This window comes from Arachis stenosperma, chromosome 2 (assembly GCF_014773155.1).
Source record: "Arachis stenosperma cultivar V10309 chromosome 2, arast.V10309.gnm1.PFL2, whole genome shotgun sequence".
Classification (NCBI taxonomy): Eukaryota; Viridiplantae; Streptophyta; class Magnoliopsida; order Fabales; family Fabaceae; genus Arachis; species Arachis stenosperma.
The window spans coordinates 104,143,996-104,167,803 of NC_080378.1; the positions used below are offsets into that span (position 1 = coordinate 104,143,996).

Below are 23,808 nucleotides of genomic sequence, written 5' to 3' on the forward strand. Positions count from 1 at the left end.
ACACAAGCTTAATCCCCACTATATTCGCCACATTTATGTCATCTTTTGGGGCATGCATTTAAAGAGCTTCATTCATAGTTTCATACCAAATACTTGAATTGATATATATCATGAACAATTGAAGTTCAATAATATTGTATTGATTTGTATATTAATGTGGGGTTGATTTTCTTTCTTTGACAAGTAAGTTGCTTAAAATATTCAGAATATAGAAAAAAAAAGGTCTGTTATATATCATTATATCTACAACATACAATATTTACATATGTTTAACTTGGTTATTATTAAGAAGAGAATAAAATGTGATCAAAATTCATCGAAATTAGAATGAAACTAAAAGAACAAATATTATTATTTTATTTTATTGTTTGGGTAAAACATAATTCCATCTCAAACCTTTTAGATTGGGGCAAATAAAAAAATGAGAATAACGTCTAATTCGAACAAGTCTTTTGAAATTTCTGTAAGTCTAAGAAAATTACTTAGATTCTTGGTTAAAAAAAAAAAAAAAAAGAAGAAAGCAGGATAAATTGGTATAGGGTTTAGTTAAATAAACTTCTTTAGTTGTATTCCTTGAAACTATCATCCTTTTGTCATACCATGTTAATTATGTTGTTTAAGTTCTCCTTATTGGTTGATGTGAGTTGATAACAATGTGGAACCGTCTAGAAAGCAATTTTTAGTTGCTGTTTTCACTATTACATTAACATTATGGTAACCAAGTATTTTAATTTCTAATGTTTCCACTACGTTTTAATTTCGTCTTTAATATAAGAAACAGAATTATAACTAACGACTTAGCTCAAAAGTTAAGAATTAAATCGATATTTTATTCTTAAAAAATAATAAAAAATATATACATATTAAAAGCTAATTACCAAATTAACCTTTATATATTTATGTATGTTTAATTTACATGTATTATTTCAAATATTTTGAATTTTATATATTTCATATTCTAATATGAATTTTATATAAATAATTAATTATTAACTAATTTTTTGTATGCACATCATATAATTAAAAAATAAAATAAAATATCAGAAACAAGATTCTTTTCTCTTGCATGGAGTTCATCTTTTTCTTGCAACCACCAAGAGACTTTAAAATTTAAAAAAGAATCAATGCGCCCAAACCCCACAGGCCACCAAGAACAGTAAGCTAGAAAAAGTGCCAATATATATTGTTCTGATTTCCCTACTTGGTAATAGTTACTCTTTTTTTTCCTCATTTTATTAATTCATTAATCTCCAAATACTTAAAAAGAAAAAGAGAATTTATATCAAAACTCCCATAAGATTTTATAGACTCAAAAAAAAAAAAAAACATTTAGTTTATCCCTAAATTACACTCGAATCTTAATTTAATTTTTAAAATTTTAATTGCCTCATTTAGTGTTAGTCTTTATAGTGATTTTCTTTACAGAATCAATTAAAAAATTTATGAACTAAATTAAGACAATTGAAATTTTAAAAATTAAATTAAAATTTAAATATAATTTTAAGAAACCAAACTTGAGTATTTTCTCATAATACGCCCAATTACAAATTGCCCGTAACATCAAGTAAAGGGTAAAGAGCAGATCGATTATTGGAACTTGGAAATTTATAATTTTGGGGACAGAATAAAGTGTGACTGTGACATAAAACAACGTTTGCTTCATTGCAGTGGCACAGTTGCGTTGGATGCAAGATACATTACTCAATACTATTCCACCGCTATCATAAGAAACAAGATTTCTGTGAACCAAGCTATATTTATTGCATAATTTTGATCTTCGAATTGCATCATTTTCATAAGTAACATGCTTAATAATTGTATACGGACACAGCAAGTGCAAATTATTCATTCATATCAGTTTGTTGTTTCATCTTTTGTAGCTTTCTTTAAATGCAGAGAAAACCACCTCACAGAAACTTCAACAACCACGTGTTTAGTCTCACATGGCGGCGCTCATAATTAATGATACATTGTATTAGATCAATCTATCTTGATAGAATCAATATATCAATGATATATTAGAGAGTTTAACTAATATAAAAAAGTATTAAAATTATTCTTAGTGAACAATTTCAAACTTTTTAGTAAAAACATAATAAATATGAATTTAGTAAAAAAAAAATTAATTTTCATGCCCAATATAAAATAATTTTATACAAACAATTAATTATATATTATTTTATTTGTAAAAATAACTCATTTTTATTTATATTTAACATGTTAACAAAACTAATTAATTTTTAAAGTTATTTAAATATATAAATCTGATTAGATAACTTATACTATCGGTATATTAGAATTTAAGTTGCCAAAATGGACTTATATACAGACAATATGATGAAATTACTAATAAGATAAACCTATTTTGACAACTTAATCATGTGAGAAATAAGAGGTTAGATGTGAGTTGTCGATCTTCAAATATAGATAGACAATATGATGGAATTACTAATGAGATGAACCCATTTTAACAACTTAATCATGTGAGATATATAAATGTTACATGTTAGATGTGAGTTGTCGATGATTACTAATGAAATAAACACATTTTGACAACTTAATCATGTGAGATATAAGATATTAAATGTGAGTTGTTCATCTCAAAATATATATAGATAATATGATGAAATTACTAATGAAATAAGTCTATTTTGGCAACTTAAATCAAAATTCAGACATGAGAATTCGATATAAATTCGGATTATAAACCATAAAAGGACACTCAAAAAAAATTCCCGAAATTTTATTATTTGATACATTTAAACTACTCATTCTACAACAATCTAAGAAAATAGCAGATTGGAGTATCCATTACTAATTTACTATATGTATACAAGAAAATTATGAGACTGGGATTTGGAAACAAAATGCAATTGATGTATAAAGAGATGATTTTCATTCTCATTTGCAACTGTTACAGGTAATGAAATTTGTAAAACAGAGGAATCTTCTGTGTTTGCTGAAACTGAAGAAAAAACATGTAGAAACAGTAATGATACAGGAAGTGTGTATGATCACATGGAAATCGTTACCACCATTGATGAACAAGAACACCACTTTGTCTAAGAGAAGTGAATAGCTGCAAGCATTGATCATATGTTTTCTCATACTTTGGACTCCTCTGTCCAGGGCAACACCTCTGCCACCTATTGTAATGGCACTCAAGAAAAATCTCATCAACCAAACATATCGCACCGGTTTCAAACAACCTTGGAATAAGATCAAACTCAGTACCCTCAACATCCATCTTCATAACAACAAAATCATTCTCCGAAACCGTGTTCTTTAGCCAATCGGCAAAATCAAAGCCTTGAATCCTCTCAACCTCACCACCATCGAACCCACCGGGATTCTTCACCGGTTGAATCCTTCCCATCCCTCTTCCTTTCGCAGCTGCAACCTTCTCCTTGTCGCCAGGATCGCCATTAATCTCAAATGTCAAGGTCTCATTCTTCACCCAAGCAGCATATGGAAGCAATGTGATCGCTTTCTTCAACTCATACTCCTTGTGAAAATGCTTATCTGCTTCAATTGCATACACATGGAAGGTCTTGTTCTGTTTCGGATACTGCTTTCTAAACCAGCTCCCAATGCTAGAGCCATAGCTTCTAGCTCCAACATCAACATACACATACCTATTCTTGAAACTAATATCAACCATGGAAGGAAGGTACTTTATGTTCTTCACATTCCTCTTGAGAGTGATCCATGGTTTCAATGGTTCCTCTTCAATCAAAGGCTCAGCATGGTTAACCAATTCTTGCTTGTACCCAGGAACATAGCATTTTCCATTAGAACTGGAACCTGATTTGGGATCAGAACTAACCCTAGCACCTTCTTTTCTCAGAACAATTTCTCTAATGTGAGGCATTGATGAATCAAACCCTTCTATATCATGAGATTTTTCTACTTTGCAACAATTGAATAAATCGACAAATGAATTGAAGCTGTAAGTATCGTTCGCCTTTACATGGAAAACAGCAATACCTCCCGGTCGCAGCGTCCGGCCGACCTCCCCCGCGAACTCAACCGGCGCCGATGACCGCTCAATCCCTCCGGCGGCGGAGAAGATGAAATCGAACGAATCCTCGCCAAACGGAATCCGCTTACCCTCGCCGGACTTCACCAGCGGCTTCGACGGTTTTTTCGCAATTCCGACGGCGTCAACGACGCCGATCTCCCTCAGCGCCACGACGTCTTGTCCAGCCGGAGATTCCACGCAGAGCGACTTCGACTCCGGAGAGAGGTAACCTCCGGCCATGAGGTCCTGGAACACCGAGGAGTAGAACCGCACGGCGCCGATCCACTCCTTGCTAGTTTCGCCAGAAGATACGGCGATGGTGCGTGCGGCGAGGGGGCCTCTGCCGGATCCGGCGCCGGCGACGGCGAGGTTAACTCTCTGCGGGATAGAGAAGAAGCAGAAATCGCCGACGGTGCAGGATTCTCCGGCGACAGTAATGACGTAAGCGAAACGTACAATGACAACAAAAACACCGAAGACTAGTAACCGTACCATTACGTTCCGGAAGAAGCCCGGTTTCCCTAAGGCAGGTTCCATAGAACCCGATTCTGCACCCTCGCTCTCGAAAATTAGGTATGTATGTATGTATAGAAAAAAATGTATGATTATGAACAATTGAGCACTCAGAAATTGAAGGAAAAAAGAATGAATGGAATGTCTGAAGAAAATTTATTCAAAAGAAAAATGGCATTTGGTGTATCTGGTTTTTATCGGCTGCAGAAGCGTGCGGAGGTGTGGTTTGCTCCGACGAGTGAACGTTTTGTGGTGATGGCAATGATTGGAAAATTGAGAGGGTGGCGAAGGGCAAATCGGGAATTCATGTTTCTTATTTTTGTCAACGGCTCTCTCTTCTTTTCTTTTCTTTCCTATGGAGCAGTAGCAGCGAAGAACGAGTCCATGACTCAGAGGAGGGTGTGTTTGTGTGTTGTGTGTGACTCGGTTTTGGTGTTTTCTTTAGAAAAAGGGAACGCGGACACAGAAGCGTAATTGAAGGAAGTAAAGGGAACGCGTTTGATCAAAATTACGAGAATGCCATGGTGAGGTTTCTTCTTGCTTTTCTTTCTTTATTTTTTTTTTCGCTTTTTTCTTTTTGCCATTTATGGATAACAAGATGTCAAGTTGGCATGATACAAAATTCCAGAAGCCCTGATTTGTCAGTTTCGGAAGCATTTACATCTTCATGTGTGTATTTGATGGGCTGTTTACTTACATCACTCAATCTTATCCTATAGCGAATTAGTACTTTCTAATTAATTATTAAATGTATTTTAGAATTTAATTTTCATACTTTATATATAATTAAAATATTTGAAAGATTGGTGTTTAACTATGTTTTTTTAATTATATATAATTTATAAAAAATTTATTATTTTCAAAATTTAGATTCATAATTTTTTAGTTAAATAATAAATTATTTTTTAGGGGTGTTCAAATCCAAACCGATACAAATTAAATCGCTCATCTAATCCAATCCAAACCGAAAATCGATTATAACCGCACTAATTCGGATTTGATTGGATCTTATTTTTTGCAAATCGATCCAATCCAATTCAAACCGCACAATATATTATAATATTATTATTTTATTATTATGTTTACAATTATACTTATAACATATTCAATTTGTTATATATTTTTATATTTTTCATGTATTCTTATTATTTAATAGATGTTTTATGTTCAAAATGTGATTTATTTATTTATTTTAACTAATCTATAATTTTATTTCTATTATTATGTTATCGTTGATTTTTTAAGATATTGTTATAACTTGCTATGTCATTGTTGGTTATTTAAAATTTGATGTTGAGACTTGTTATATATATTTAATTTTTTTAATTTACAAAACCGCAAATCCAATCAAATCCAAACCGCTCGAAATTGGATCGAATCGGATTTTTTTTAAAAAAATCATCTAATTCAAACCACACCGTAAGTAAATATAGTGTTCAGATCGAATGAGTTTTTTACTCAAAACCGATCTAAATCGCATTGCGAACATTCCTATTATTTATTTATAATTTTAACTAATTTTATTTTTATTAAAATAAAACTTTATCCCTAACATTTACGATTTTTTCAAAAATACTTCTAATATTTAGTTACATTCAATTTTATTTCTAACGTTTTTAATTTGAGTCAAATTATTTCTGTACATTAATTTCATATAAAACAGTAGAAACAAAATTAAAAATTTTTAAAGATAATTTTAATACAAATAAAAAATGTTAGGGATAAAATTGAATTATTCAAAAATATTAGAGATAAAATTAAATAAAATTAAATAAAATTAAATATTAAAGATATTTTTAAAAAAAATATAAATATTAAAAAAATAAAATTAATAAATATGTTAAGTATTCTTAATATAAAAAATTATCAAGATAATTAATTGTACATATCACATTGATAAAGATATATTTTAAATTTATTATTTAAAAATTGTGTAACTACATAAATTTAATTAAATAATGGTATAAAATTCTATTCATTCTAAGTGCATCACAATTAAAGTATATATTTTATTAATATTTATATCATGATCCAAAGTTAAAGTTATGGTCCAAATAACCCGATTCAATTTTACAAAAAATTATTAAAATTTAAACAATCTACTTAGATAAGTCTAGTTAATCACACGGGTCAATTACCTTATTTATTCAAAATACGGGTGTCACTTCTATCCGACTTGTATAGCAAGTAAGATATTGTTAAACATCATTTTTACTTATTCATAGTTTATCCATTGTTAGAAGTGGAAAATTTCATAAGTGATAGTAAAATTATTATCTACTTCTATAAATATTTTATTAAATTTAAGTGTTTTTAATTTTAATTTACTTAAATTTGTTTTAAACATTTTTTAATTTAAATATTAAAATTTTTTATTGATATTTCTATCATCACCAAATAAAAATGACGGATCATCTACCATCTCAACAAATAAGTCAAAACTTTCACTAAAAAAATCTAAATCTTATATCTAAACTCATATTTTTCTTGATTTCAAGTATTATTTTAAAACAGTTAATATTTTAAATTAATTAATAATTATTTTTATTATTTTTTTTTTGAAAATAACTTTTTCTTTCAGTAAACAATTCCGGGATGGAAAGAATAATATATAGAAAGTTGACTAATTTAATTTGAAGATGCATGGGTTACACTATTATTAATTGATCACTTAATTTCAACGATTTAGTCATTTAATGTTCTGATATCATAGAAGTTATTTATAATTTTCATATATTAATCTTAAAATGGTTTAATTTTTTGTTAAAATTTTGTGTTCATATTATTTTTAGGAGACTTTTTAAATAAATTTTAATTTAAAATTAATGTATTCTTCCATTCAAGGTCCTCTAGGCTCTATAATATATATATATATATATATATACTTGCAAACTATTTCCAAAATTATTTAAAACAATATAAAATAATTGTTCGCCACTATATTATGTGCGGTTCAAATTATTAAAAAAAAAAACTATATTGTTCATTTAATTTTGTGTACCATTTCTTATAGAGCAAGAAAACCCTTCATCAACTCGAGAAGGACGTGGAAACCTATATAGATCCAAGTAATTATTAAGGTCTAAGTAATATGTATTTTAAATGTTTTTTATATATAAAAAATATTGGTATTTTTTTTTAAATAAAATTATTTGGTATAATTACATGTGAATGAATTTTGTCAATATAGAACCAATACAAAGAATGTTTGTTGCAATACATACTTTACGTCTTGGGTATGTGTCATCATTTTTGGCAATATACAGGAAGTGTATTGACATCTTTTTTATATATTTATAATATTATAATACATTTTAAATATTAATATTAAACCAAAATATTAATTTCATCTCTATATTAAAAATAATTTCTGTATTTTAAAGATATATACACCTAAAATGTATTGATAAAAAATTTTAATTTTTACTTTATTAAATGTATGATAAGTATTAAAAAATTTTAAATATTTGTAATTTTGTATATATTTTTTAGAAGGTTTTAATAAAATTAATAATTTTAATATATATTTTTAGAATAGATGTTAATTAAAATGCTGGATCCATTTCGCATCTGACAATTTTGGAATACTCTCAATTGGTTTTATCATTTTATGAAAATTAAACGATAATTGAGTAAAGATTTGACAATAATAATTAGAAAATTAGTAAATAATATTCTAAGAGCAAAATGATAGAAGAATCTGGAAGTGTCTGACACAAAATGAGTGCTCTCCATGTGTCCAATTATTACCAGCAAGAATAGTATGATTATTAAGAATTATTAAGAAATAGAATATAACAATGGAAAGTCAAAAGGTAGGGAAATGTGAAGAGAGTAATGAGAAGCTGATAAGAACCAGAGGAATCACATGGAGGCGGAGATAACTAATGAGCGAGTCGCAGACCGAGTCAGACTCACTCACGGGTTAGCAAGACACGCGTGACGCGTTAGGAGAGGGTTCGGTTCCTGTGCGCGGTGGGTGGGCGCACGAGCCATCAAAGTAACAAAACCATTTTCATAGCCGTTAGAGTTTGTTTTAGACTTTAGACTTATCTGATGCTCGTGAGTGAAATGACCAGAAGACCCTCATTAAGTCATTATTATTCGCCAGTGGTGGTCCATACGACAGGTCGTTTTGTTCTGGTTCCAGGTTGTCCTTGTCCATACAAACTCTTATTTGCCGGTTTTTCCTGTGATGTAGTTTTTTGTAATCACCTAGAAAGATTTATCAAAAGTTTTTCTTCCAATCTAGGCAGTTATTCCATCATGCATGCTGAATTCTGAGGCACTATTAAGGGTTTTTAGATCGCTACAGCAATTGAGCTTCATCATCTCATTGTTAGAATCAATTTCGATAATGGCAATTAATTTTATTTGAGAAGGTTGCTCTGCTTTTCATCCTTGTGACACTCTTTGCAGATATCAAGAATTTGTATGCCCGCATCCATCATATTATTCAGTGGAATCAAACCTTTCGTAAAGCGACATTACCAGAATCTTTATATTAGCCGCGGATTTTGATGGGTTAACGACAGACATAATTTTTAGTAACAGAATTAGTGATGAATAAAAGAGTATGGATAACTCGTCATTAATTGGTGACAGGATTTAGTGACACACTCTTTACACAATCTGCTGTTAACTCGAATTCAGGAAATTAATTTTTCATGATGATAGCAATGGATTTAATAATCAACTTAGTTGTAGAAGTTGATAATGGATTTATATTTGTTCACTCTATAAGTCTCTGGACTTCACATATTTTGTGATCCCCTAATAATTTCGAGAAGATTTAAAGAAAGAATATTTAAGGATCTTAAACTAAGGTTTGATTTGAGTCTTGTTTAAAAAAATTAGGAGAATATTTAAGATTTTTAATTGGTGAGATATCTAATTGAGTCATCTTTTAGCCTAAAAAAACTTAATATGATAGTATTTAACATTTCTAAGTTAATAGAATATTTAATATAAATCTTACCTAAAGAAACCGGTTGAATATCTAAAATTATTAGTGGGTGAAGTATCCAATCAAATCACATTATGATTTTTAAAAAACATTATCAAAAGCCTTTAAGTTGTGTTGTGATATAATTTTAGTCGAAATAATAGTTTGAGAAAACTTAAACAAATAATGTTCTTTGTATTGTCATCCTAATAATAAAACTCTTAATATATGTCACCATTTTATTAAGACTTGAGTATTAAGATAGAAATATTTTCTAAGAACTAATTTAATTTACACGTTGATGGTTTCAAAAACTCAACGAGATTATACATAATTACACTAGGATATATAGGTTTTGTCCATCTTTCTAATTCTTCACTACTCAATATACATAATTACATACAGACATGAATCAAAATAATTTTACTAATGATTAGATGAAAAAAAAAAGAAAAGAAAAATAAATTAAAGAGGGAAGATCATGGATGCATGTGAAGAAATCTAAACTCTAAAGCAATTGATATTCTTTTTTTGTAATGTAATTTCCTATTAAACCCGGGCATTTCCCAAAAAAACAAAAACATTTAGGTCCAGAGATGACTAGCCACTAATATTATGAAACTTGATGATCAATGATTGTTGTTAGCTTTATTAACTCATAATTGTCAACAGTTCCTTAAATTTTTTTTTTTTGGTGACTAACAACTCCTTAAATTTATAACTAACTATAATCCATTACAGAAAACAAAAAGTTAGATAATGGATGACAGAAGAACTTTCCCTACAAACCTTTAATTAATTTCCTTCTTTCAATATATATTTGACTTTAGTACAAGGTATAGGAAAAGGAAAAGGAGCTAATCTGCTTATTGCCCCCATGTGAATTAAAGTTCCCGTCGCAAATTTGTTTAGTTTTTTTTTTTTTTTGGTACAAATTTAGGTTTTATTAACTTATCTATTAATTGGCCACCCTATTAATTAGTGCTTGTTTGGGTGTCTGGCGTTAAATTGATAAAAAAAAAAATTTAATGAAAAAAAGATTTAATTTGGTAAAGTTTTTTGAAAAAATTTTTGTACTTTTTTTTTTAAGTACAAACTCTTTATTTTTTGTATTTGGTAAATCAAAAAGACTATATGCTTGTACTTACAATTTTTAAAAGATCGCGATACTTTTGAAAGCAACTAAGGTGAAGCATTTCAATGTTGGTTTGTACTTTTCAAATTTTAGAAGTCTAATATAATCTCATATATTAACTAATTTTAAAATTTAATACTTAAATTTATGTCTTCTATAGTATTTTTAAATTTTAAAAGCTATTTTACCAAACGTAATTGTTGTTGCTTATGTTTATTAAAAGTTATTTTTAATTTGGTTTAACAAACATAAATACTACACTTTTTAAAAAGCTATTTTTTAAAAGTTAGTTTTTATAAGCTACTTTTAAAAAGTAAAAGTTTTATCAAACTAAAAGACATATTTGTCAAATTTCTAATAGTAAAAGTAAAAGTACTAAAAAAATAAAAAATAACTTTTTTAAGAAGCTACAATTTACGTCTTTCCTTAAAAGATATTTTTTATTCTATAAAAAAATATTTTTCACATAATAAATGAACAAAAAGTATTTTTATCTTATTTTATTCAAATATAATTGATAGATAAAAAAAATTACATGAGATATCCAAATATAAAATTATTTTTATTTTTGTAAAAAATTCTTTTAAAAAATATCATTTAAAAATATATTTTTTCGAGAATAGCCTGATCCGTTACCTTATAACTCGGTCTTTATTATACATTATAAGTTATAACTCGACCTTAATGATCATTCATTCTGTAACCGACACCTTTATTACCGACTTAATGACTATTATTCTGACTTAATGATTAACGGTCATACCATCAACTCTATTCATCAACTCTATGCTTATAAAAGACACCAATTTCTATATACACCGGATATTCTAGATATATTCTATATACATTCTATATTCATATAATTATTATAATATACAACACATGATAACTTCTATTTCATGTCTTACATTCTATATTCGTAGAATTATTTGTATACCTCTTAAACATTTACTGACTTGAGCGTTAGAGTGTTTTTTACAAATATTCACCCCTTATTCTCTCCTTACCAACGTATAACTCATCTTGATCGAGAGTCTCCAAATATTTATCGGCAGACGAACTATACACCGGCTAAACTCAGCAATAACAACCCCAAACACACTCTTAATGTAACGAATTTGGCCCTAAAAAATTCATCAAATGGCATTCGAAAAAAAAATATTTTAATTCTTCGAAAATAATTTCATTATCAGTTTGATAAAATACGTTAATAAAGAGAAAAAAAAATACTCGAAAATGACTCTAAAGATCAAACTTTAACATGATATTTTGCGTGCTTGTTAAGAAAAATAAATCTTCTCATCTTTTAAATTTAATTAGTAATTTTAATACTAATTGAATTATTTTTGACAATTTTTTTATGCGAATGACAATATTCAAAAAGATACAATTGAATGCACGGACTTACTATTTATAAGAAAAAAGGAAATGACAAACTAAAAATTATCTTTGGTGATAAAATGTTAATTTTTTTTTTAAAAAATTATTTTGTCAAAAAATAAATCTGATTTTGACTAAATAATAGTAGTTTATATTATATCTTTTACATTCTTTTATGGACTTTCGTTGGAGTGGGATAAATTAATGAAATTTCTAGTTAATACCGTATTGGTATACTTCAGTAATTTTATATATTGGGATAAAAAATAATGTATTTTGTAAACAAGCAACTAAAGTTTGAAAATTTTTAAGACTTACTAAATCAATTATGGTAATTAATTTTGCGATGGTAGTAATTAGCAGTTATTTCTTTTGCAATGTAAAGATTGAATTATCAATTGCCACCTTGTACTCGCCAATTAAACCATGTGGGACCAGGTGGTATGTATTTATGATGTGTCAACTCTCAATCATGAGCCACTTAATAAGTCTATCCAGTTGTTATTGACCCTTTTCTGATATGTATGCACCAAAATAAATAAGAATTATATTATTCTCTTTTTTCTTCTTTCTTTGATTGGTGAATCGGTCTTTCAACTAAAAATTTATTTATAATGTATTTTAAAAATATAAGTTAAGATTACAAATTAAAATTTTTTTATTAAAAATATAAAGAATTTAATTTTTTAATATATTTATTTTATATTTATTAAATAAAAAATTTAAAATTTTTATTAATAATAAATTTATCATGTGTTTTAAGGATACATATTAGTTAAACTCTTTAACAAATTAAATATAAAGAGGAGACCGAACAAGATAAAATTCAAAATCGTGTTATGCCTGCATAAATTTGTTGGTCAGCGGCAATTACTTAAATAAAATTCAGATTTACGACAAATTAATTTTTGTCATATCGAGTTGGAGAATATCATATTAACATTCTTTTAAAAAAAATTTAACCCAAAAATTATCCATGTTAAATCATTAAAAAATAAAATACTTAAATGAAGCGTACCTGAATTCATAAGTATGATTGGAAGTGTAAACCCTGTTAGATTAGTAAATAATTAGTCAATAAATTAGTTCTTAATAAAGAAAATTAGAAATGTGAATATTATATTAAATTAGAAGAGAGCTCATCGAAACGAGAATTTTGACACTAATTTCAAAAAAACAGTTTAAAATTGGACCAAACGGACCGAATTGGTTGAATCGGTCCAAACCGGCCCCATAAACCCAACTAGTCCAGCAATTAAATGAATTAAAACTTCTCTTCTTCCTCAATCAGCTGAATAGCACTGAAACGTAACAAGGAGAAGAGAAGCCATCCGAAACCCTTACGATAAGCTCAACTCACCGTAACTTCTCCGTCTGAGTTTCGATCGCTGCATCATTTGCGGCCAAGCGTCCACCGCGTCGAGCTCTACTGGAACAATTTCATTGGTAACTTGCTTAATTACTCTCAGCCTCCTCTTCTCCCAAATTTTTGAAAATTGAATAGAAATGTTGAATTTCTTTGTTTTTTTATTTTTTAGGATCTAATTAGCTTGAGAAAAATATTCACTGTTGCTTATGTGAAGCTTGGGTAAGGTGAGGATACCATAATTATATTTTAATTTCACTGGATTTGAGTTTTAGGTATTAAACTGGGTATATATGTATTATAAATGTGTATTAAGTTGTGAATAAATAATTGGAGTTTGAAATTGTGAATATTGAAACTTGGAGGAAGCTGAGCCTAGAGTTTATAGAGCTTTTGAGGGGCTGTCTTGGTTTTAATTAAATTGTCTTTATCGTTACGTGGGAATCGGCCAAGGTATGGTTTAGGTTTCTTGCATTTAATACATAATATTCTATGAAAACTTAGGCTAGATGACCATAGGATAAGTTGGAATGCAGGTGTAAATTGAATGTTAAGTAGTTTGTTGATGAACATGGTGCTTGTTGGATAATTGTTGATTTGATTGTGTGGTGGATATTGTTATTTATATTGATGTTAGAAAGAAATATGGTTGAAGAATATGTAATTATGCAGGTTTCATTCCCTGACTGTGCAGCTCTCTGGTTGATCCTTTTTTTTTAAGAACGCATGTCCACGTGTATGCGTGGCATGCATTTTTGGCGATGCGACGTGACTGGTTCCATGCGTACGCATAAAGAGATAACAAGCATGTCCATACGTACGCGTGACCCACGCGTATGCATGACAAAGGGACGCGCGCGCGAGTTGCAGTTTCGCACTCCCATGCGCATGCGTGAGCCACGCGTACGCGTGACCCCTATTTCAGCAAACATGATTCTCAGCATTTTAAACTATATTTCAAACTTTCAAACCTCTATTTTCATTCCTTTAGCCATGAATAGTAGTATTAAACCTGATAATCAGATGAAGCTAGAAAATGGGAATGACTTGGTGGTAATGTAAAGCTGAAAAGTGATGAATTGATTATGAAAATGTTATGATGATCATGTATGATACTTGGCTTGATAATTAAATGAACGATTATGTATGATACTTGGCTTGAATGATTAAATGATCTGAGATACGAGATTTCTTGGGTAAAGTACCGTGGCTTCTCACCATGTGTACCAGGTTGAAAACTCGATACTTTGTTGACCCTACGACGTAAGGGTGACCGGGTACTTATAAATTCTCGGGAATGTTAACCTCCATTGAGCAATATTAATTATTTGAGAAAAAGTTATGCATAGACTCTTGGGGATGCATGTCAAGGGACAGTCTAAGATTTTCGGACTTGTCGGGTTGGCTGGATAACCGAAAGATGAGCCTCATCAGCCATAGGACAGGCATGCATCATATGCATACTACTACAATTACTTGTTTGTGCATTAACTAGGTGTGCCTAAGTGTACTTGGCATGTTAGATGTGTATTTGTTACCTGCAGTATTTGTAATTTTCTTGTGCTTACCTTTATCTGTTTATTTGTCTATGAAATGCTGACGGAGATGGAGGTAAGGAGGAATGACAGTATGGGACTTAGATTTAAGATTAAGTTAAGTTAAGCTTAGATACTCTTAGAAAACCACCGTTTATGGTTTCTGTTTAATACTTTAAGCTCTATAATCTGAGTGTTGGTGTTCTAGGAATGCCTCTGGCATGCCCAGGACCTTATATATTATGTGTATATGGCATCTTTACCATATTGAGAACCTCTGGTTCTCATCCCATACTATGTTGTTGTTTTTCAGATGCGGGTCGAGAGACATCTCGTTAGGCGTCTGGACTCCTGAAGCGAAGTGGTTACTGGGTTATTTTGTTGTACAGTGATGTATATATATGTACTTACCTTTCTCTCTGTATAATTTATTCTTTTGATCCTCTTAGAGGTTTATGGAGAGATAGGATTTTGTTTATGTACATTTGGGTTTTGGATATGTATATATATCTGTGTAAATATTCTCCGGCCAGTCTTGACTTCGCGGGCTGAGTCAGGAGCTCGTAATTTTGTATCTTTGGCACTCTATTCCTATTTTTATAATCTTACGTTTGATGATTATAGCTTTCTTAGCACGCAAGTTAACTTGTTTCTTGAACATTGCGCTTTTATTTCGTGATTTTTATTTCCTCTATTCTTCAAGACTCCTAGTATATTATAATCTTTCTACTATTGCACGTACACATTTTATTTTATAGGTCGTAAATATCACACCACATCTGTTTACGACTTAAGCGTAAAGCTTAGTTTGGTAAGGTGTTACAAGAAGAGTTTGTTTCTTTGATCTCCTTCAACTAAAACCTTCTGTATTCCTAATAGGGCGGCTGAATTGCAACTTCTCTGATGGGGAAAGAGTTGCTGAGGCGGCTTTGGTATGTGAGGGACTGAAATCCTAAAGTCACTATTTATATTTGAGCATGATATCCATTAAACCCTAAACCCTAAATAAAAATAGTATCTAAAGTCCAAAAAATAATATATCTAAAGTCCAAAAGATAATATATCTAAAGTCTAGAAGATGATATTTGATTTTATTCTCATTTAATTCCAAATCAAAAATAATTATGACTTATTCAATTTAGCATTTATAACAATAAATGAGATTACCATTATATAAGTCATTTAATTTGAAATAACATAATTTGTGATTATTTTCAATATATATATTTCCCACAAACAAATCAGAAAATTAAATAATTCTTAACAATCTTCCACTTGGACTATACATATATTTTTTTTGAGATAATCACATCTTATAAACTTTATGCATGCATCTGAATGCTATTTCCCTTATTACTTTAACAATCTGGTCCATCTCATATATTAGATATGAAATTATCGCAGCTTTTATCCCATTAATTTCATGACTAAAGCACAATGATCACCATACTAATATATTTAATGACATAGATCAAATTTGGATGAGTAATATAAAAATTACATGCAAAGTGATCTCGGGCATGTCTATTTTCAACTGGTTCAACTTTAAAATTTTATTGAGATCAAACACAAAACAAGCATTGCAAAATTAATATTTCACATAATATGCAATAAACCATCAACTTAATTCTACAGAAAGATAATTCAATATCTGTCATAAGACACATAGCATAAAATAAACTCCCACTAAACCAAGGAATCACAAATATTGACACCCATCCGAGCAGTGTGCTCATGAAAGACTTTAGGGATCAATTCCTTAGTTGATGGGTCTGCTAGCATGCACTCTGTTCCTATATCTTCTATGAAAATCTATTTTTTCTTGAACTTTCTCCTTGACAACTAAGAACTTGATGTCTATATGTTTTAATTTTGTCAAGCTCTTATTGTTGTTGGAGTATAGTACTGCTAATTTCTTGTTACAAAATATCTTCAATGGATTTCCAATGTCATCTACTATATGAAGTTCAGTGACAAAATTTGGCAATCATATGCCATGAAATCATAATCAAAGTACTCAATGATCTCCAAATTTTCTGATCTCCGATAAGTAAGCTTATAATCCTTTGTTTTCTTCAGATAACGCATTACGTCTTTAACAGCTATCCAATGATCCATGCCCAAATTGTTCAAGTATCTACCCAACACTCCCACTGAACTTGCATTATACACATTCATCTATAATATTTACCTTAAAACTATGAGGTAATGACGCGATGAAACTTGTGATACCATTGATGGGAAGCTTGTTTGAGACTATAGATGAATTTCTTTAACATACAAATCATAGATTTTGAATTACATGATACAAAATTTTCTGGTTGTACCATATATATCGTTTTATCAATGTCATCATTGAAAAACGCTGTCTTCACATCCATCTGATGTAACTCCAAGTCAAAATGAGCTACTAGTGCCATTATGATTCTAAAAGAGTCTTTTGATGATACCGGAGAAAAAATTACTTTATAGTCTATGCCTTCCTTTTAAGTAAAACCTTTAGTGACTAGACGAGCTTTATATCTCTCGACATTACCCTTAGAATCCCTTTTGGTTTTAGATATCCATTTACAACCAATGAGTTTCACACCTTCAAGTAATTTTACGAGGTTCCAAACGCCATTGTATTTTCTAGACTTAATCTTTTCTTTCATGGCATCAATACACTTTTTAGAGTTAGAAATTTGCATGGCTTGAAGAAAATTGATTGGGTCATTTTCTGTCAAACCGATGTCATCCTCATGTTCTTGGAGATAGACTACATATTCATCCAAAATTACACTTTTTATTTCTCTGTTAGATCTCTTTAATGATACTTTTTAAGGTTGTTGAGATTGCTGTATGGGTTGGGATTGAGTGGAATTCTCATGGTGCGTTGACGGTGGTGACGAAGAAAGATGCGAATGATGACATTGGTGAGCATGTTGCTGAAGGTGGTGCGAAAAGTATTGATGATGAAATGGGTGTTATAGTTGATATTGTTAATAGTTGTGATTTGGATTCTGCCACCAGGGAAGGCGATTATTAAGAAGAACCACTATTAGAGGGAAGAATATTAAATGAAGGGACCAAGGATAACAGATATTGTCAGTTTATGAAGTTGGAGGAGCAAATGCGTGAAAATAAAAAAGTGTGGGATATAATGAAGAACATGATATCATTGCGATTTTCCAAGTTCAGAATGAAGAAATTGCTCAAAAAAGGATATTGGCAAAACAGAAAGAGAAAGCAAGACGTTGCAGACCCAAAAATAAAAAAAAAGATGTGTAATAAAAATTTAAAATATATTTTAGCTCTTGGAATGTTCAGAGATTGAGGGGGTGATGGTAAACTGAGCATGGTAAAAGAACTCAAAAAAAAATATAAATTGAATATGTTAGGTTTGATTGAGACTAAGAGACAGATGGTGACTAAGTTTGATGTAGCACGACTTTAAGGGAGCGATGGTGCGAGTTGGGAATACGTTGGGTCAGATGGTACTTCGAGTGGCTTGCTATTAATGTGGGATGAAATGATATTTAAAATGAATAGTTGTCATAAAGGAGAGAGATGGTTGTATGTTAAAAGAGTGTTATTAAAAAATAATTTTAATTGTGCTTTCTGTTTGGTGTATGGGGCTCATACAAGGGTTGAAAATCTTGTTGTGTGGGAGGAGTTGAGTTATATAGCAGGATTATGTCAGACTCCTTTCTGTTTCATGAAAAATTTTAATTAGGTTGTATAGGTGGAGGAGAGAAAAGATGCTGACAGATTAACAGGAACTACAAAAGAGTTCAAGAATTAGATACAAGATATGCAGTTAGTGGATTTACTGCTAAGTAATCACAAGTTTACATGGTTCCGAGGCTATTCTTGCAGTTTGATTGATAAAGTTTTAGTCAGGTTGAAATTATTGGAGGAGTTTTTAGAGACGCATCTAAAAGGTGGCCAGAGGGGATTGTTAGATTATTGTCTAATGATTATAGAAAATAGTAAGTTGATTTGTGGGCCAAGATCCTTCAGAAGTCTACTCTTGGTTTACACATAAAGGATTCTTAAGGATGGTTAAGGAGGAATGGAGAGGATTAGGTGAGGGGCAGTTCACAGATAAACTGAAGGCTTTGATGATTCCATTAGGGAGATGGCATAAGAACCATTTTGGTGATTTGGATAAGAAGATCAAAAAGTTTGAAGAACAGATTAAGAAGGTAGATGGTATGGTTAGCAATGGGATATATGATGCAACGGAGGAGGCAAGAAGAAAGACACTAGTTAGCTCCTGTGAGAGATGGTATGTGAGAAAAGAGATACATTAAAAGCAGATGTCTCGGTCTCGACATGCAAAAGATATGGACAAGAACACTAGATACTTCTAGAATATAACTTTGGCAAGAAGGAGAAATAACAGAATTGATGTATTAGTAACTAATGGTAGATTGGACAGAAATCAAGCTAGGATAAAGATTGTTGTTAGAGAATTCTACAAAAATTTGTATCATTAGGAGTGGTCTTCTATGGTGGGTTTCAAAGATAGTTTGGTGAATTGGATAGATGAAGAAGACTCTGTAGCTTTGGAAAGGTTGCTGTCAGTCGAGGAGATTAGAGAAGCAGTATGGGACTGTGAATCATCGAAGGCACCAGGAAGTGATGGATACAACATGAATTTTATCAAGAAATGTTGGGATGATGTTGGGCCGGAGTTTACTACAGTCTTAATGGGTTTCTTTCAGACTTCTAAGTTACCTGCAGATGCGAACATTACATGAGTTACGTTGGCACTTAAGTTTGTTGGGGCAAAGGATATCAAAGACTTTCAACCGATATGTATGGTTGTTTGTGTGTATAACGTGATTTCGAAGGTTTTAGTTAGGAGGATGAGGTCAATGATGCTGGGACTAGTGGGTGCGACTTAGAGTGCATTTGTAAATGGTCGAAAAATACACAATAGAGCTCTCATTGCATGTGAAAATGTGCTATGGCCTAAGTTGAAGAAAAAATAAAAAAGAAGCAACAATTAGCAAACTAGATTTCCAAAAGGCATATGATAGAGTCAAGTGGAGTTTAGTGGATATTGTGTTACAAAAGATGTATTTTGGTCCGAGATGGAGCTAGTGGGTCATGGAGTGTGTTGGCACAACCTCAATGTCTGTATTGCTAAATGGGTCACCAACTAAATAGTTCCACATGGAAAGGGATTTGCGACAAGGAGATCTATTATCCCGTTTTTATTTGTTCTTGTTGTTGATGTGCTGCATAGAATGGTGGGAGAAGCAGTTAGGAACAGCCACATATCCCCTCTATTAATTGGGAGGGATAATATAGAGTTGTCACATTTTCAATTTGTTGATGACATAATATTGTTCTGTCCACCTGACAAAAAGATCATCAGAAATTATAAGAGGCTCTTGTGATGTTTTGAGATGATGTTGAGGCTTAGCATTAATTTTAATAAGACTAATTTGATATCGGTTAACTGTGAGCAGTAGTGGATTTAGACTATGTGCAGTTTGCTAGGATGTAAGGAGGCTATTCTTCCAGTTAAATACCTTGAAATCTCATTAGGAGCTAACTCGAGATTAGTAAAGACTTGAAAGCTGATAATAGATCAAATAGAGAAAAAGCTCAGTTTATGGAGAGCTAATGTGCTCAATAAAGCTGATAAGTTGGTGAGTGTTGAATAGCTTACTGATATATTACTTGAGTTTGTACAAGATGCCAAAGGCTATTGCAGAGAAGTTGATTTTTTTATAGAAAAGATTTCTATGGAGCAAGAAACACGGTAGGAATGGTATGACATTGGTTAGATGAGAAGTGGTGTAGGCTCCAAAAAAATTAGGTGGATTGGGGGTTGGGGATGCGGTGATTCGTAACACAACACTCTTGTTTAAGTGATGGTGGCATTTTTCGAAAGAGGAATATTTATTATGGAAGAAAGTGGTATACTCTTGTAATAATCTGAACCCCAATGAGATGTTATCCAATCAGATACTATCCATTAGAGGTGGTTTGTAGAAGGATATCTGTAACCTACAAATTAAAGAGCAATAAGGATAAGATTATAGCTGACCTATCCATAGAGGTAGGTAATGGAAGAAAAAATCGATTCTAGGAGGATGTGTGGTTACAATGTGGATCTTTGAAATCTCGATTTCCGAAGCTCTTCTCAGTTTCAAACAAAAAAGGATATATCATAGGAGATTGTGAATTTTGGGATGAGTTAGAATAGATTTGAAACTTCTAATGGAGGAGAGAGTTATATCAATAGAAATTGAAACTAGTGAATCAACCAAATCATACGTTAAGACCGGTTAAACTAGCATATGGCAGAAAGGATAAAGTTATGTGAAAATTTGACAAAGAAGATGTTTATTCTACTAACTCTTTCATCCAGATGATATAGACGAAGACACTCTAGAAGAATATAACAAGCTATAGCGTTACTAAAATGTTTGGAAGGGGCTAGTTCCACCGAAAGTAGAGTTGTTTGTTTGGTTTATTTTGATAGGTAAAGTAAATTCTAAGGAAAGACTATGTAGATTAGGAGTGGTTAATCAGGTTGATAATGTCTGTGTACTATATAAAAAAGATATTGAATATGTTCACTACTTATTTCTTGGTTGTGAGTTTACTTGGCAAGTGTGGTGCACTTGATTTGTTAATTTTGGCAAGCTATGGTCTATTCCTGTTACCTTAAAAGATCATTTTAAGAGCTAAACAAGAAGTTACCATAGGAAAGAGAAGCATAAAAAATAGTTAATGACCTTCTTTGCGGTTATTTAAAACGTCTAGTTGAAAAAAAAATAGAAAAATATTTCAAAACAAGAAATTAGGTGTGGAGGAAACCATCAACGCATCATTACAGAGTTTAAAGGAGTGAAGGAGAGTGGATCATTTTTGTTGTTGATAATAATGTTAGAGATAGAATAAGCCTTTTAATTCTTTTTTACTTTGTTCTTTTTTTTGTTTTATTTGTTGGTTCTTTCTTCACTTGTTGTGTTGAGCTCCTTTAATAAAAAAAAAATTCATAACACATAATTAATGCCATTATAGACACAATTAGTTTTAAACTGAACTGAAAGCAAATAAATAAAAATAAATAAAAATTATTTTTAGAACTCCTTTCTATCTTAATTTGATTAATCAATCATAATTGAATTTTTAAAACTCCTTCATTCATGTTTTCTTAATTTGATTTGCATACAAAAGTGCTTTTAATATGTATTAAAACTAATTTTCTACAAAATCAAAATTAAATATTCAAATTAATCTCAAACCTTGATTTTATGAGTTATGATATTTAAGATTAAGAAAGAAAATAAAAAAACAATTTATAAAAATCAACTCGAACATTAACGTAATAATAAATTGAATTAAATAACATATATTTAAATGAATTAAATTAAATAATTAATATAATAAGTTAATTATAATTATTTGGTTTAATAAAGTAAGTTCTATAAATAAAAAATATTATAAATATACCATGTAAAAAGTCATAATATTTTTAAAATTAATAATCAAAATACATAAGATGAAAAAATTAATACAAATTAAAACAAAATAAATTTATTTATTTCAGTCAAATTAAATAATTAATATAATTGACTAGTTATAGTTAATGTGGTCAAACAAATATTAAATAATTTAATATTTATCTCAATTAAATAAAAATATAAAATAAAAATTAATATAAATTAAAATAAAATTAATTTATTTATTTCAATCAACTCAAATAATCAATATAATTGACTAGTTATCCCTAATGTAGTCAAATAAAATATTAAATAATTTGATATTTATCTTAATCAAATTAAATAATTAATTAATTAATTAATACATTTAAATGAATCAAATAAAATAAATCAGAAATACCTTCAAAAATATATCACGTCAATTATGCTATTAATTGCATAAATTCAATTTTAATAATATATAATAAATATAAAAGATAAAAGACAAAAATAAAAATATCTTCTTATTAACAAATTTTAAGAAGAACTTATGAATCATGTTTTACAAAAATATTACAAAAAAATTGAAACATTAATAAACAAAATAATAATCCTCTTAAAAACTATTAATTAAAATATATAAAAATAATATAAAATAAAATCATAAAAAAATTTTGATAAAATAAAAATAAACAAAATAAAAAATAAAAAAAAATTATAAAAATTATAACCGAAAAACAAATGATATGACACACATTTCGATTTCATATATATAGAAAATAATAAGAGAATAAATTAAATTAAATTGATTTATTTATTTTATTTTTTTATTTATTAAATAATTTAATATTTTTTTGTCAAATCAAATAATTAAATAGTTTATTAGTTATAATTAATATTATTCACTTTAGTAATATAAGTACAACATGTTGAAACATTAAGAATAAAATTAAAATTAAATGTTAAATTAAAATTGAAACAAAATAATATTTCCTATCTTAATGCATAAGGTATGGGGTGAACAAATTTGGTATAAAAATGTAAATAATCTCCAATTTGCATTAAAAAAAAAAACAAATAGTAAACAAACAAAACGTACGTACTTGCTTGAGAAAACCCAAAAAGAAGATGCGTAGAAGTCTTGAGAGAAAGCATTGAATATTCGGCGACACCACCAACCAGCCTAACCCTCATCTTACTTTTTCAGATTCAATTTTATATCTTTTAGCTATTAATAATTAACATTTAATCACCTATTTTATTTACTTAAACTGTACGAAAAATTTATAAGAAAAGAAATTATCGGTACAAATTAAATTTATTTAAACTTCCTTTTACATTTTCATTCGAGTATGAAAAAATAAAAAAATTATATAACGAATAAAATTTATCTCTAATATTTTTAAAATAAAATAAAAGTTTAATTTTAATTTATTTATTATGTAAAAAATTTTATACAATCATTTAATTATAATTTTTTAAA

The 23,808-nt window shown here is 29.6% G+C and overlaps 1 protein-coding gene across 1 annotated transcript; it reads right to left on the minus strand.

Annotated features, from left to right (window-relative positions):
- Nucleotides 1–2,873: 2,873 nt before the first annotated feature.
- LOC130961366 (uncharacterized) lies at nucleotides 2,874–5,051 on the minus strand. The gene has a single exon (XM_057887212.1). It carries the CDS (start codon nucleotides 4,556–4,558, stop codon nucleotides 3,029–3,031), a length of 1,530 nt encoding a protein of 509 aa, XP_057743195.1. The 5' UTR covers nucleotides 4,559–5,051; the 3' UTR covers nucleotides 2,874–3,028.
- Nucleotides 5,052–23,808: the final 18,757 nt, after the last annotated feature.